The sequence below is a fragment of the Mastigoproctus giganteus genome, chromosome 4 (genome assembly GCF_048544385.1).
Source record: "Mastigoproctus giganteus isolate SK-2022 chromosome 4, ASM4854438v1, whole genome shotgun sequence".
Taxonomy (NCBI): domain Eukaryota; kingdom Metazoa; phylum Arthropoda; class Arachnida; order Uropygi; family Thelyphonidae; genus Mastigoproctus; species Mastigoproctus giganteus.
Genome location: NC_143578.1, coordinates 120,153,641 through 120,166,695, shown reverse-complemented (window position 1 = coordinate 120,166,695; position 13,055 = coordinate 120,153,641). Strand labels below are relative to the sequence as shown.

Genomic DNA, 13,055 nt, shown 5'->3' with positions numbered 1-13,055 from the left:
TATAAATAATCATTAATGTTCAATGCTGATAAATATTTGTATTCAACATGAATGGTGAATATTCTATCAACAGTGGTAGAATATATTGAACATTTGTATTGATTACGATTATTCTTTCAATCAGTGAATTAAGTGCATTATTTACAGAAGACTCATCATGGAATAATCTGATGTTCAATACTAATTAGAATATTTATTAGAATTTTATGCACAGATGCATCATGCCTATATGAAGCAAGTAAACCGAAGTTAATTATAATGGCATCATTTCATTATATCTTATATTGTGAATGCCTTCATGATGAGCTGCCTCTTGGATTATACTCCAAATAAGTAATGCTTTAAATAATGCAAATAACTAACCCAATAGAAAGAAAAAGAAACCCAAAATATTTAAGAGAACTGCAGGAGACAATGTATTTGGTACCAAGATTTACGAGGAATACATTCAGAACGTTATCCAGTCGATGCCATGATATGAAACAGTCATCAAACCAAAGAATGGGCCAATGAAATATTAGTGTGCATTTTGTTGGGGGGTTTTTGGTTATATAGCTGCCTATCCTATCATCCTAGTATTGCAAAGTAATGAAAAAAAAAAAAATCACTGCTTATCGTATTTTTTTATTATATGAACTATAAGTAACACGATGTTATCTTGAAGAAAAGCACTTATTTTATTGTTTTCTGAAATAAATAGTTTCATGTGCATTATTCTTACTTATGCTCTTTCAGCTATTTCTAAAAGAGTGGCTGCTAGCATAAGAACAATATAAAAAATAAGGTTATGCAATTTTTTTTAGTACCATTGTATTTTTGAGCACCACTAAATTTTTCTATAGCCTGGAATTTTTGTTAAATGTTTTATGTGCGTTACAGAGTAAAGCGTAATATTTTATTACAGTAAATACACAGAATATTTTTTGTACTGTATATACACTCATCTATCCACTGTAACAATTGTTTCGCTCTCGGTACTAAAAGCACCTACTGTAATTCTTTTACTTTTTTAGAACATAACACGGCAGCATCTACTTACACAAATAAAATAGGATCTAAATCTGGACGCTACAGTCTAAAATCGAAGTGAAAACTGAAATCATAACAAGGACAGAAGAAAACTGGGGGATTCAACAGCAAACCAAATGCAGCAACGAGAAATAGAGAACAAAATTGTAACGCAGTCAAGTGAATGACTACTATACTCGAAGCCAATTTGTGAGCAGATTACTCAGAAAACTCGCACAGAAACAATAAATTAGCTGCAAATGCATTATTTACTAGTCCCAATTTAAAATTCAGTGGTTAACTATAGTCCACGTGACTGTAGTAGGGTTACTACAACCTCCCCCTACTGTTTTCAACTGACAACTTCTCCTTCACTTCTTTCAATACATCATGTCAATCATAAAATTTACTTACTAAAATGTGCTTTCCTGTTAATGCGCTTTCTTTCATTTTGTTTCTACTCCGTAAAAACTGTACAAAAATTAATGACACAATTATCCCGCCTATCAGCCACCACACCATTCTGATAATAGTATCCAACAAAAACACTAGGATCAACACTCCGGCACTCCCGAAATTCAACGCCTTAGATTTTCCCACAGAGGATTTACTTATTACAACACACAAAGTCGGTAGGCTAATAACAACACCAAACAGTAATACTCTATGGCGGACATATACAGTATGTATGTGTTTCGTGGTTGGGGAAACAGGAGGAGTAGGTGGTTTAATAATGCCCATCACAGAACATTTCGATAAAATGTTCCTTGAAATGCGCACTTAAACAATTGAAATCAAGGAGATATATTTATTGCAGGTGAACAACTTTAAATTTATCACAGAAAAATAAAAAAAGTTAAAATGGGGAAGTTTTCAGAAGCTATACAGTGTATAGTGACAGTAATTATTTAGCATCAGCCAAAAAAAAAAAAAAAAAATTCACCCAACCATTCCCTCTAAATGTTTCTCCATTTCCTCCTTAAACTTATTTAACCTATCAACTTCCACAACGACAGATGGAAGTTTCTTCCAGCAATTAACCACCCGCTGGCTAAACGCAAATTTCCGCACACCTATTCTACAGCTGTCTTTCCTCAATTTGAATTTATGCCCCCTGAGGTTCGTAATCTGAACAAGTGGAAGAATCCCATCAGAATTCAGCGTGCTTAACCCATTCAAGGCCTTATACACCACAATCAGATTAATTCGCAGGTCCCTAGTAAGCAGACACTGCAATTTGCAGAATTTACGCCTCTATTGGTAGGCAGATACCTTCATTCCCCTCAACAATCTTGTTACCCTTCTCTGTACATGGTAATCTTCATCCACATCCTTGAGCAAATCTACATTCTCCCTAAAATGAGGCCTCCAGCCCTGTACTCAAGGTGTCGCCTGACCATTGTCTTGTACAGAAGGACAATCACCTCCTTTTCCCTGCTAGCAAAATTCATGTATATCATTGACAAAAACCCATGAGTTGCTCTTGCAGCCTGTCTACAGTGTTCGGAAAACTTCATGTTTGAATGCACAATTACTCCCAACTCTTTTTTCCTTTTCTTACACAATAGTGTAGTACCACACAGTTGGTACTTTCCTCTGGAGTTTCTTCTACCTATATGGAGTACTTTGCATGTGTCAATGATAAACTTCAGTTATTATTTCTCAGCCCATCTGCCCAAATTTTCTAGATCCTGTTGCAGTAGCACATTGCTATTACTGTCATTAACAACCCTGCCAACCTTTGTATCATCTGCAAACTTCGACACTAAGCCTGATATACCTTCATCAATATCATCGATAAATATACAAAACAACAGTGGACCCAACACCGAACTCTGTGGGACTCCACTAATAACACTAGTCCACGAAGAGCAGCATCCATTGATTACCACCCTCTGTCTTCTCCCACTCAACCATCCTTTTATCCATTGTAGTAACTTACCCTTATTACTAATCTACTCCAATTTGTACAGTAATCTTACATGCGCAACAGTGTCAAAAGCTTTCCTGAAATCCAAGTATATGATATCAAAATTATTTTTTGCATCCAGTTCCTTTGAAACTACATCATAATATCCAATCAAATTTGACAGACAAGACTTTCCCTTAACAAAACCATGCTGTGTCTGAATTATTGCTGCAGTCTTGTCTAGATGATCCCGAAATGCATCTTTAACCAGTGACTCCATTATTTTACCCGGAACAGAAGTTAAACTAACTGGTCTGTAATTACTCGTGCTGTTGGTATCGTCATCAGTTGTTTTCACTGCATAGAATTTAAATTTGTCTGAGACCACTGTAGTAACCTTTCAGAAGCAAAAACCATTCCTTTTACCCCTGATGGTAGTATTTTCTTTAAGTAAATCCCACATCAGTACATTGTGATCATTGCCACCCAGTTGTTCCTTTATCTGTAAAATCTTAATATACAAATAATCACTGCTGATAACCAGATAAAGAGAATTACTTTCTCTCGTTGCCTCTCGAACGTGTTGCTGTAGAAAACAATTATTAAATAAATCCACAAAAGTCTTGCTAATGTGCAAGTGAATTGACTGGAACTTGTGCAACCCACAAGTTCCAGTCAATATCTGGGAGGTTAAAATCCCACATTATTAGACAATCTGATTTATTGGCCCACTGTATTTCTCTGTAAAGTTGTTCGTGGTACTCATCAGAATCATTAGGCTAGTAATACTAATAACACTCCTACTTTCAACTTGTTTTTCCCTTAGCTTATGTCACACCCAATTGACTCAACACTGCACCACTTATGTCAACCAGATGCATTTCCTTAGATTTTATATGTTCCTTAACTAACAGCATAACTGCTCCTCCACCCAGCATAACCCCTCCTACCTTGGTATCCTGTCTTTCCTTTTTACATACATTGTACTCCCCAAATTCCAATTCGGCACTGCTTATATCAGTGTGACACCAAGTGTCTGACATCACAACGATATTCGCCTTTGATATCTTGATCAGTACTTCAAATTTGTGAAATTTATTTACTCTACTCCTAAGATTGGTGTAAATGCAAGTATACATACTCCTATTCTTTTTCTTAGTTACCCTAAGATAGGCCATGCATTTATTTGTTCCGTGATGACTCCCACTAGTCCCTAAAAACCCAAACAGCTCGCCCTCCAATCTAATTGAAGCAGTGCAAGAATCATTTGCAACTCTGCTTGCGGCTATTGTTAATCTTTTAGTCTGTGAATTCCCCGAAGATAGTAGTTTTCCGACCCACCTAACGGTGTCTCGATAGCGTCAGAAAATATTCTTTCTGACGGTACGCAACGGTACGGCGTACCGGCACCTTATTAACAGTGACGTGGGACATTTGGATGTTGTACACTTCGAAATTTGTAATATTCCGTAAATTTTTTCGCATGTTTACCTACTTTTCAAATAAGTTTAAAGTTATTTAACTAAATTTCCATCTAATTGTCTATTGTTAAGCTATCTTCTATATAAAGCTTTATAACCATTTTTAGAATGCTAAATTACTCAGTCGGACCTCTGTTTAACGAACTCCTTTTAGAGCGAATTTTTTTTGAATCCCCTTGGAAATTACATTTAAAATAGCTTCAGTTGAGCGAAGAAAATTTTCATATAACGAACGGCTTAGGAGAGATTTAACTGCGTACACACTGTTTGGCCTTCAGGCAATTTAGGAATTTAGTGCTGCCGCTAAGCAAGAATTGAGAAGTCTAAAGGGATTACCATTCTACAACTTAGTGGTACCTGGTAAAACCTATCCGACCACCCGTCCCAGATACGGAGAAGTTGCGCTGTCAACAATGAGCAGATAAAGGGATATTCCCAATGGGCTCTGGTTCGCCTTCTACAGTGGTGTCCAAACTTTTCTCGTACAAGCGACATATTCAAGTTAGAATTCTTTCGGATTTCGTGACTGAGTGATTCGAGAAATATTAGTGTTACATTTTTCATATCTTGTTACATATAAAAGAAAGTTTCTGTTTTCATGTTACCGTTTTTTATTGCCTGAATATATATAAAAATTGCAAATTCCCAATACTTTTATGTGTAACAAATCTGTCACTAATTTATTTTTTAGCGTTTATTAAATTTATAAAAATATGGCTTTCTTTTGTTTTTCAAAAAAATACCTTACTTTTGCCTTTAAATGCTCACTTAATGAGAAATTTTTTTTTTTTTAATTAGCAAAATTTAAAATCCTTCCGCGCGGGCCGTAGGTTAGACACTGCTGAGAATCAACTGCAAGCGTCCCGTTCAAGAATTAGGAGAGAGTGATTTACTTATACCCCGACAAATAATCATCTGTTTTTTCGCGGAAGTGCGTTATCCACATTTTTCCGTAAATTTTCCCCATCTCTGTTTACATGGTCACAGTAGCTGGATATCCGAATGACACCGACATTTTGGACAGTTTAAAAAAAAGAAAAAAAGAAAAAAAAGAAAAATGCAAATTTTAAGAACTAGTGACAATATCGATGACGATGGAAGGAAAATGACGACAACGAAACCTAAACATGAAATGTTGGCATTTGGTGAGAATGAATTTAGAAAATTTTCAATTAGGCTTCAGTAAAATGAGAGATACAATCGTCCATTTCGGGGATACCTAATTAAAAATACGGCTTTTGGAAAAATTGAAGAGCATTCGATGAAAGCTCTGAATACGATACCAATTTCATTGAATGAACGTGAATGAGGATTTTCACAAATGAATCTGATCGTCAGCCCAACCAGAGCTTCGTTGATGACAAAAACAATTTCTTCACTAATATTTCTTAAAATTGTAGGCCTACTGGTGACACATTTCGATCCAGCAAATAAGTCAATTCGTAGCTGCTTCGGAAACGTCATTCAGCAACAGACACAAACAGTATGAAGTCGGCATAGTGTGCTGGATGAGAACTCAATAAAAATTTGTAATATTCTATAAAAACTTTATTATGAAATTATTTTGTTTATATTTTTACTTATTACTTATTTTTTATATACTTGAATAATAAATTTATGCTTAGTAAACTGTGTTAATAAACTTAATTTGTTGTTCTGATTCCAAAAACATTACTACTAAGTAACAGCACCAGGAAATAATTTTTTAGAGTACTGTACTTTTTATGTCCTTTTAATTTTCAATTTTTCCTGATAGCAAAGAATGAGTACCGGCACCTATTTTTTTTTCACAAAAATAGCACTGGGTATAGGTACGTTGAGGGTCAGACAGCTCCGAGGATTTCTCCCATCTCTGCATGTGTTCTATGTATCGAGTGACAGTAACCTGTCTATGCCAGAGGTTTAAAAGTAATGTATGTGTCATGTGCTATGTAGTTTGTTGTGTCCATTGTTCATCCGGCTTGTTGGCCGCCGGGCCCCTAGTGGGACCCGGTCTTACTATACCTAGCGATGGGGACGCCGGCCTGGTGTACCAAGAAACTAATTATACCCTTGCAGCTCCTGCCACTTACTTTCCTGGGATTTCGGTGGCTAGGATCTAAAATAAAGGTTGGAGCGATCGCGGTTGATTTCGGTAAACTACATTTAGAAAGCGCTGAAAGAACTATTTCCAGAGAACCTAAAAGGTCGGGCAAAATTTGATGTGATTTAAATTTGGACATGTGGGGCAGTCGCTCTACAAGAGAAAGTGTTGGGAGGGGAGGGTGAAGATTGGGGGAAAATAGGAAGAAGAGGGGTCGGATAGGAAGGTGACCCCCATTTTCAGTGGGTCATGCCCATTCCCCACCAGAGTAAAAATATGGGGGAGGCAAGAAGGAGAGAAGAAAAAAAAAACTCTTCCCCCCCTTCCCCAGGAAAGAGGAAAAAACAGATCCACACAAGGGAGTGCGGTTTTCGGTTACCAACAGGCCATATCACCTAAGGGACAAAAAAAAATTACTTTATTAGGGTTACCCGTTAATGATTACATTAACCCGTATTCATGTCTGTAAATTGCGTGTGTTCTCTGGTCGATTTGCCTGTTTTGCTGGACGAAAAAACCCCAGTTTCTGAGGGAAAAAAACCTTGCTATCTACGCCTGAGACCGACTAACTCAGCCACGGAGTGAAAAAAGCCCACTAAAGTTCCTCGCGTCATCGACGGGATTCGAACCCAGGCCTTTTCCACCCGGTGTGGGGAGGACGGTGACGATACCACTGTGCTACCCATGCAGGCTTCACCTAAGGGACGGGAGGAGATGGGAACCTTCCACTCCCATCCCTGCCAGGGGATAGGAATTTAAAGAAACCAGGTCAGAGCACCTGGATTAGATCGCCAAATGGCAGAAAGTCAGATTCAGGATGTGGTTCTCCCTAACACCCCGACTGGAGGACTAGAAGGTCATTCCATTAGTTGGTATTTGTCATACTTCAGTTGTATTTCCAGTTCTTCCATTTGCTAGTTTCGGTTTTGGTAGGGAATCTTGTACTACTACTTGGCGCACTGTGGGTAGTTAGTTCTGGTCCATCAGACATGAGGCTGATTTGAGACATATCCATCATTAGTGTCATGTCGCCATAGGCATCCTCCTCTTCTTCATTGCCATTTCTATTTAGTAGCGTCAATTTTAGGTGTCATTTCTGGGTGTTCAGTCAGTAAGGATTTGTTGATAGGGGCACCATTCCTTTACTAAGGTTCCTTGCTGGTCAATGGTCTACTTTGTTAATCTCCTGCCTTGTTGTGCAGGGCAATCAATGTCCTCATCCTTACAAACAGATTCCGCGCAAACTTATTGAACGCAATGTATTCTTATTCCGGGTCCAGTAAAAGGTGTTTCCGATTACGAGGAATGTATGTAGTCTTGGTTATCAGGATGCTTTGGAGATCCTCATAACATTCACGTTCATACATTATGTGTTGCCAAGTCTCTAACGCTCTACATCCACAATTTGGGTCATCTACAATTCTCATATTATTTAGCTTGCCATTTATGGCACAATTACTTGTCAGTAGGTATGTAATTACTTGTCTGTAATCCTGAGAAGAACCAATTTGGGGTTCTGGGGTAGACTCTGCTGACTTGAGGTATGAATTTTCTTGTGATTTCTCCTTTACAGAAGTTTGACTATCTCTCTTTCCATGCCTGCCGCAGGTGCAGCACTGCACGTTTTTTTCTTGTTCCGATTATTTGCCGGCTCTGTTGTGTACCCCATAAAAGTCGTTTGATTGCTCTAGAGTGCGTAGTGGGCTAATTTACATTAGCCCACTACGCACCACCTCTAGATCAAGGGGAAGCACACCTGCCAGGGTCTGTAGGGCATGGATGCACACCGTACATACAGCAGGCACGAGTTATACTTAATAGAATATTTCTCTGGATGGTGTCAAGAATTATTTTGTTAACAGCTGCAACTGCCTTGGTAATTCATATAGGCGAGCCGTAGGTTATTGCTGGGATAAAAAGCGCTTTGTAGTAGAGTGCTCCAGTTCTTCGTTTTAGTCCCCTCTCTTTTCTAGTGATTCTTGCAATCATGACCGTCTATTTTCTGAGTTTCTACTTCCGGTAGAGGAGATGTTGTTTGAGGAAGAAGTTTGAGTTTAAAATGATTCCAAGATACTTTAGTTGAGTGCTAAGCTTGATGGTACTCTCCTCAATTTTAATCTGTAGCGGCCGACGAGTGTCTAGTGTCCCTTTTAATAGGATTGAGCGCGTCTTTGTGTGTGAAATGAGTCAATGAGTGCACCTTACGCTAAAAAATTCGACCTCATGCCTTGCACAATCTCTCCAAGGCCGGATTGATTGACAAAGCTCTAATCATGTATTCGCTCCTATCGTGTCTAGACAGTATTGCAGGCACTTTGAAATTTAACCCCACTCACGACATTTTTTCATCATTGAGCTATACTTCTTAAGTAAGATTACAGATCTCCTACTTTTAATATCATTAGTGCGAACGTGTACAACAATATCACCCTTTGTGCCCTTGAAAGATGATATCTGCTCTACAATGTCATCAACTTCTACCCCTTGCAGTCACAATCTAGTCCTATTCCATCTATCCTTTTTGCACAATATATATTATCCGTCTGAATGACAATGGAGGCGGGTCATATAAAAAAAATTATTGTAAATTATTAACATTAGTATTAGTAGAGTCATTTGATGCAAGAAAGAGGTTATGTGGCATCAGCAAAAAAAAAAAAAATTCTTATTTCACCCATCTATTCGCTCCAAATGTTTGTCTAATTCTGCCTTGAATTTATGTAAGCTGTCCACTTCTACAACGACAGATGGAAGTTTATTCCAGCAATCAACGATCCGCTGACTAAAGGCAAACTTGAGCACATCTGTTCTATAACTGTCTTTCCTCAATTTGAATTTACGTCTCCTCAGGCGATTAATCTGGGCAATAGGAAGAAAACCCATTGGTACTGATCTTGCTCAAACCATTGAAGGCCTTATACACCGCAATCAGATCACCTTGCAAATGCATAGTCTCCAGACACTGTAATTTGCAAAACTTAAGCTTTTCTTCGTAAGAGCAACCATTTTTTCGAATTCATTAATCCTGTTGCCCTTCTCTGTATTCCTTCCAGCAGCTCTACATTCTCCCTAAAATAAGGCCTCCAGTTCAGTATTGGTACTCAAGGTGTGGCTTGACCATTACCTTAAACAAGGGGATAATCACCTCCTCATCCCTGCTAGAAAACATCCTGGATATCTACATTGAAAATACAACATAAACCACTCTTTGAGACCGTCTGCACTGCTCAAAGTAGCTCATGGTGTCTGAGCAGCACACACAGTTTGCAAGACTATAAATTTAATTAGAAATAATAATAATTTATTATAAAAAATTTATAAAATTATAATTGGTAATAAAATATCTTCCACAAAAGAACTATGCTTCGTGCTACTGTCTTATTTTGATATAAAATTTCTTTCACAAAATCGAACTACGGACGATTTTCTATTATTAGCATTTGCAGAGACATATGATGCAAGAAACCAAGTTTATATAGCATCAGCGCAAATAAAAGAAAAAAAAAAACTGCTCATTTCACCCATAAATTCACTCCAAACGTTTGTCTTGTTCTGCCTTCAACTTATTCAAGTTCTTGACTTCCACTACAACAGATGAAAGTTTGTTCCTACTACTACCCACCCGCTGAGTAAAGGGAGATTTCGGCACATCTTTTCTACAATTTTCTTTCCCGAATTTGAATTGATGTCTCCTAAAATGAGTAATCATTAACATTATCATTATTAGATATATGGTGCAAGGATGCTTTGAGGCTTTTGCTGCACCAGGCAAAAAATCAATTTCTGAAATTTCTGAGGTTGCCTTTCGAGGTGAGTGGACAGGCTTCGTCAGGGCTCCTCAGTTAAGTGAATTGGATTACTCTTGATTATTGCCAACATTTGATTTATTTAGTATATTGTTGGATTATTTTGAATATTTGAAAATATTTAAATATTCGATTTATTTAGTATATTGTTGGATTATTTTGTTATAGGTTATCCTGTAACAGTTTCATTTTTATAATATTATAGATATCATTTTTTAAAGTTAATTTTCATTGACATTTAGCTAATTTTATAATGGTAATTACGAGATCTGCCTTAAACACGTCACAGGTATCGTGACTCACACGGAAATAGCCAATGGCGATTTACGGGTGAGTTTCGGAACCTGTAGAATGTTTTCCAAGGTTGTCATGATGGTTAACCCTAGCTCATCTGGGGATTCTTTTCTTTGTGATCGATGTAAGGAATGCACTGATCTTAAATTACAATTTGATGCATTGATGGAACAATTTGAGTCACTGAAAAAACGGGTGCTTGCTCTCGAGAATAATGCATCTGGGAGCTCGTCACGGACTGAAGACTCCAGCAATCTACCAAGTGATGCACACCCGATTCGGGCCTCAAAATTGAAAAACAAAGTGTAAACTACTCTGGTTCAAAAGGACTTTGTTTTATTAGGAGTTTCTATTGTCAGGGAAACGGGGAATATTTTTTGTAATAAGGACAGGTGGAACAGAACCAGGGTATGTCTGCCGGGAGCAACTATTAATGTCACCAACAGATTGTCAGATTTTAAGGGGGGTAAATAGAATATTAATATTCATGTGGGGACTAATGACATTAAACGTACACGGTCTGACGATTTTTTGGAAAAATACAGGACCATGCTGAGGAAATGCCGCGAGCTAGGCCACAATGTCTATGTGTCTGCAATTCTGCTCAGACAAAATAGGAGGGATTATACGTTAAAAGCCTTGTGGATTAACTCAAGACTTGAATGACTCTGCAGGGCTTTAGGGGGGGAAATTTCTATCAGCGTGGGACACACTTGTAGGTAGTAGGAATTTGTTTTGTAGAGATGGGATACACTTAAACAAAGGTGGTGGAAAATATTTTGCCAGTATTATTCAGGATACTTTAAAGATTCAGGGGAACTGCTAGTTGGGGGGAGGGGGCTAATACTGACATGCGTTTATCTGATAATATTGGTCAAAGTAATTCTTGCATATACCTCAAATCGTTCTTATCTGTTACCCCAACTGGACATATTCTGGGGGCAGAAACGTTTCAAGTGAGCGGGTAGCTAATACCCGTGTAGAGAGCCCAAAAAGTTTCAAGGGTTGTGTTAGGGTTGTTAAATATAGAGAAACAGTAAGTCTTAATTGGTTATATGGTAATGTTAGAAGTGTCGTCTATAAAATAAGCGAATTCGAACTACTGGTTAAAACAAGTAACGCGGACATAATAGGGCTTACGGAAACGTGGTGCCACCCGGAAATTGGGATGATGAGTTTCAGTACGGCTTGTATAATGTACTCAGGATGGATAGGGTAGACAGGAGGAGTGGTGGGGTAATGCTCCTTATCAGAAGCAGCCTTGAGTGTGATGATAGCTTTCCCGGATTCAGACGTTTCAAGTGCAAACTATAGAATCTGTATGGTGTGAGATAGTTAGAAACAAAGGTATAATGCAAGTAAAAGTAATCTACAGACCAGGTGATTTTGAAGATTATACCGAAAACCTCTACATGCAAATGAAATGGGCAAGTAAGTGTCAATGTCTTATTATGGGTGATTTCAATTTGCCTCTAATTGATTGGAGTAAATGGGAAGGAAACTCGACATGGGGAACAAAATTTTTAAATCAGCTATACGAATGTTATTATTATCAACATGTCAGGTAAAGTATTAGAGAAAAGAATATCCTAGACCTCATCATCACCAATGAATCAGATGACATAACAAGGCTGACAGTAGAGGAATCAGTAGCAGGAAGCCATCACGGAGTTCTACAGTGTATGATGAAGTCGTAAAAGGCAAAGGAATGAGTTATAATTTCAGAAAAGAAATTATGATGCCTTAAGGTGCTACATTGCCTCTATTAACTGGGTAGATATCGCACAGAGAATGAATACAATTGAACTGTGGTATGCTTTTAAAATATTAATCACAGACGCCTTGAATGCTTATTTACCATTAAAAAAATACTCCACGAGAAGGGTTCCAAGTTGGATGAATAGTGAAATTGTCACATTACTTGAGCAGAAAAAGGTGGCATGGAAAGGTTACAGAGCAATGAAAAGTACTGAAGCCTATAACAGCTACAAGTTGATTTATAATAGAGCCACAGAAAAGTTCGACAAGAAATCGCTAGTAAACAGAGCAAAGAGAGGGATAAGGAATTCTTCACATATATAAATCCAAAGAACAGCAGGGCAAACCAGATCGGACCTTTACGTAAGGGAAAGGGGATAGTGTTAAATACAGCAGATGCCGTTGCAGATGAAGTCAACAGTTATTTTGCATCGATATTTACAGATGAATAACCATTTGTGGAAATGGGAAATTGTGGTAGCGAAGTTTAAAAATATATAATTAATGATATTGAAATTTCGCAAGATTATTTAAGGAAAAAAGTTGCGATCCTACAGGCCAGTAAGGCTCCTGGAGTTGAAGGAATATACCCTATAATCTTAAGGGAGGCGGCAAGTGAGTTCATTGAACCATTGAGTCTAATTATACGAGCATCACTAGACTCTGGGAAGATTCCGTTGGATTGGAAAAGTGCCAGTGTATCTCCCATACATAAG

General features: G+C 37.8%; 1 protein-coding gene across 1 annotated transcript in view; it reads right to left on the bottom strand.

Moving 5' to 3' along the window:
• Positions 1–1,703, bottom strand: part of Kdsr (3-ketodihydrosphingosine reductase) — a 213,577-nt gene extending 211,874 nt beyond the window's left edge. The window contains exon 1 of the mRNA XM_090371754.1: positions 1,423–1,703. Within this exon, the coding sequence (XP_090227880.1) occupies positions 1,423–1,530 (108 nt within the window). The 5' untranslated portion in view covers positions 1,531–1,703. The remainder of the gene's footprint in view (positions 1–1,422) is intronic.
• Between the last annotated feature and the right edge of the window lie 11,352 nt (positions 1,704–13,055).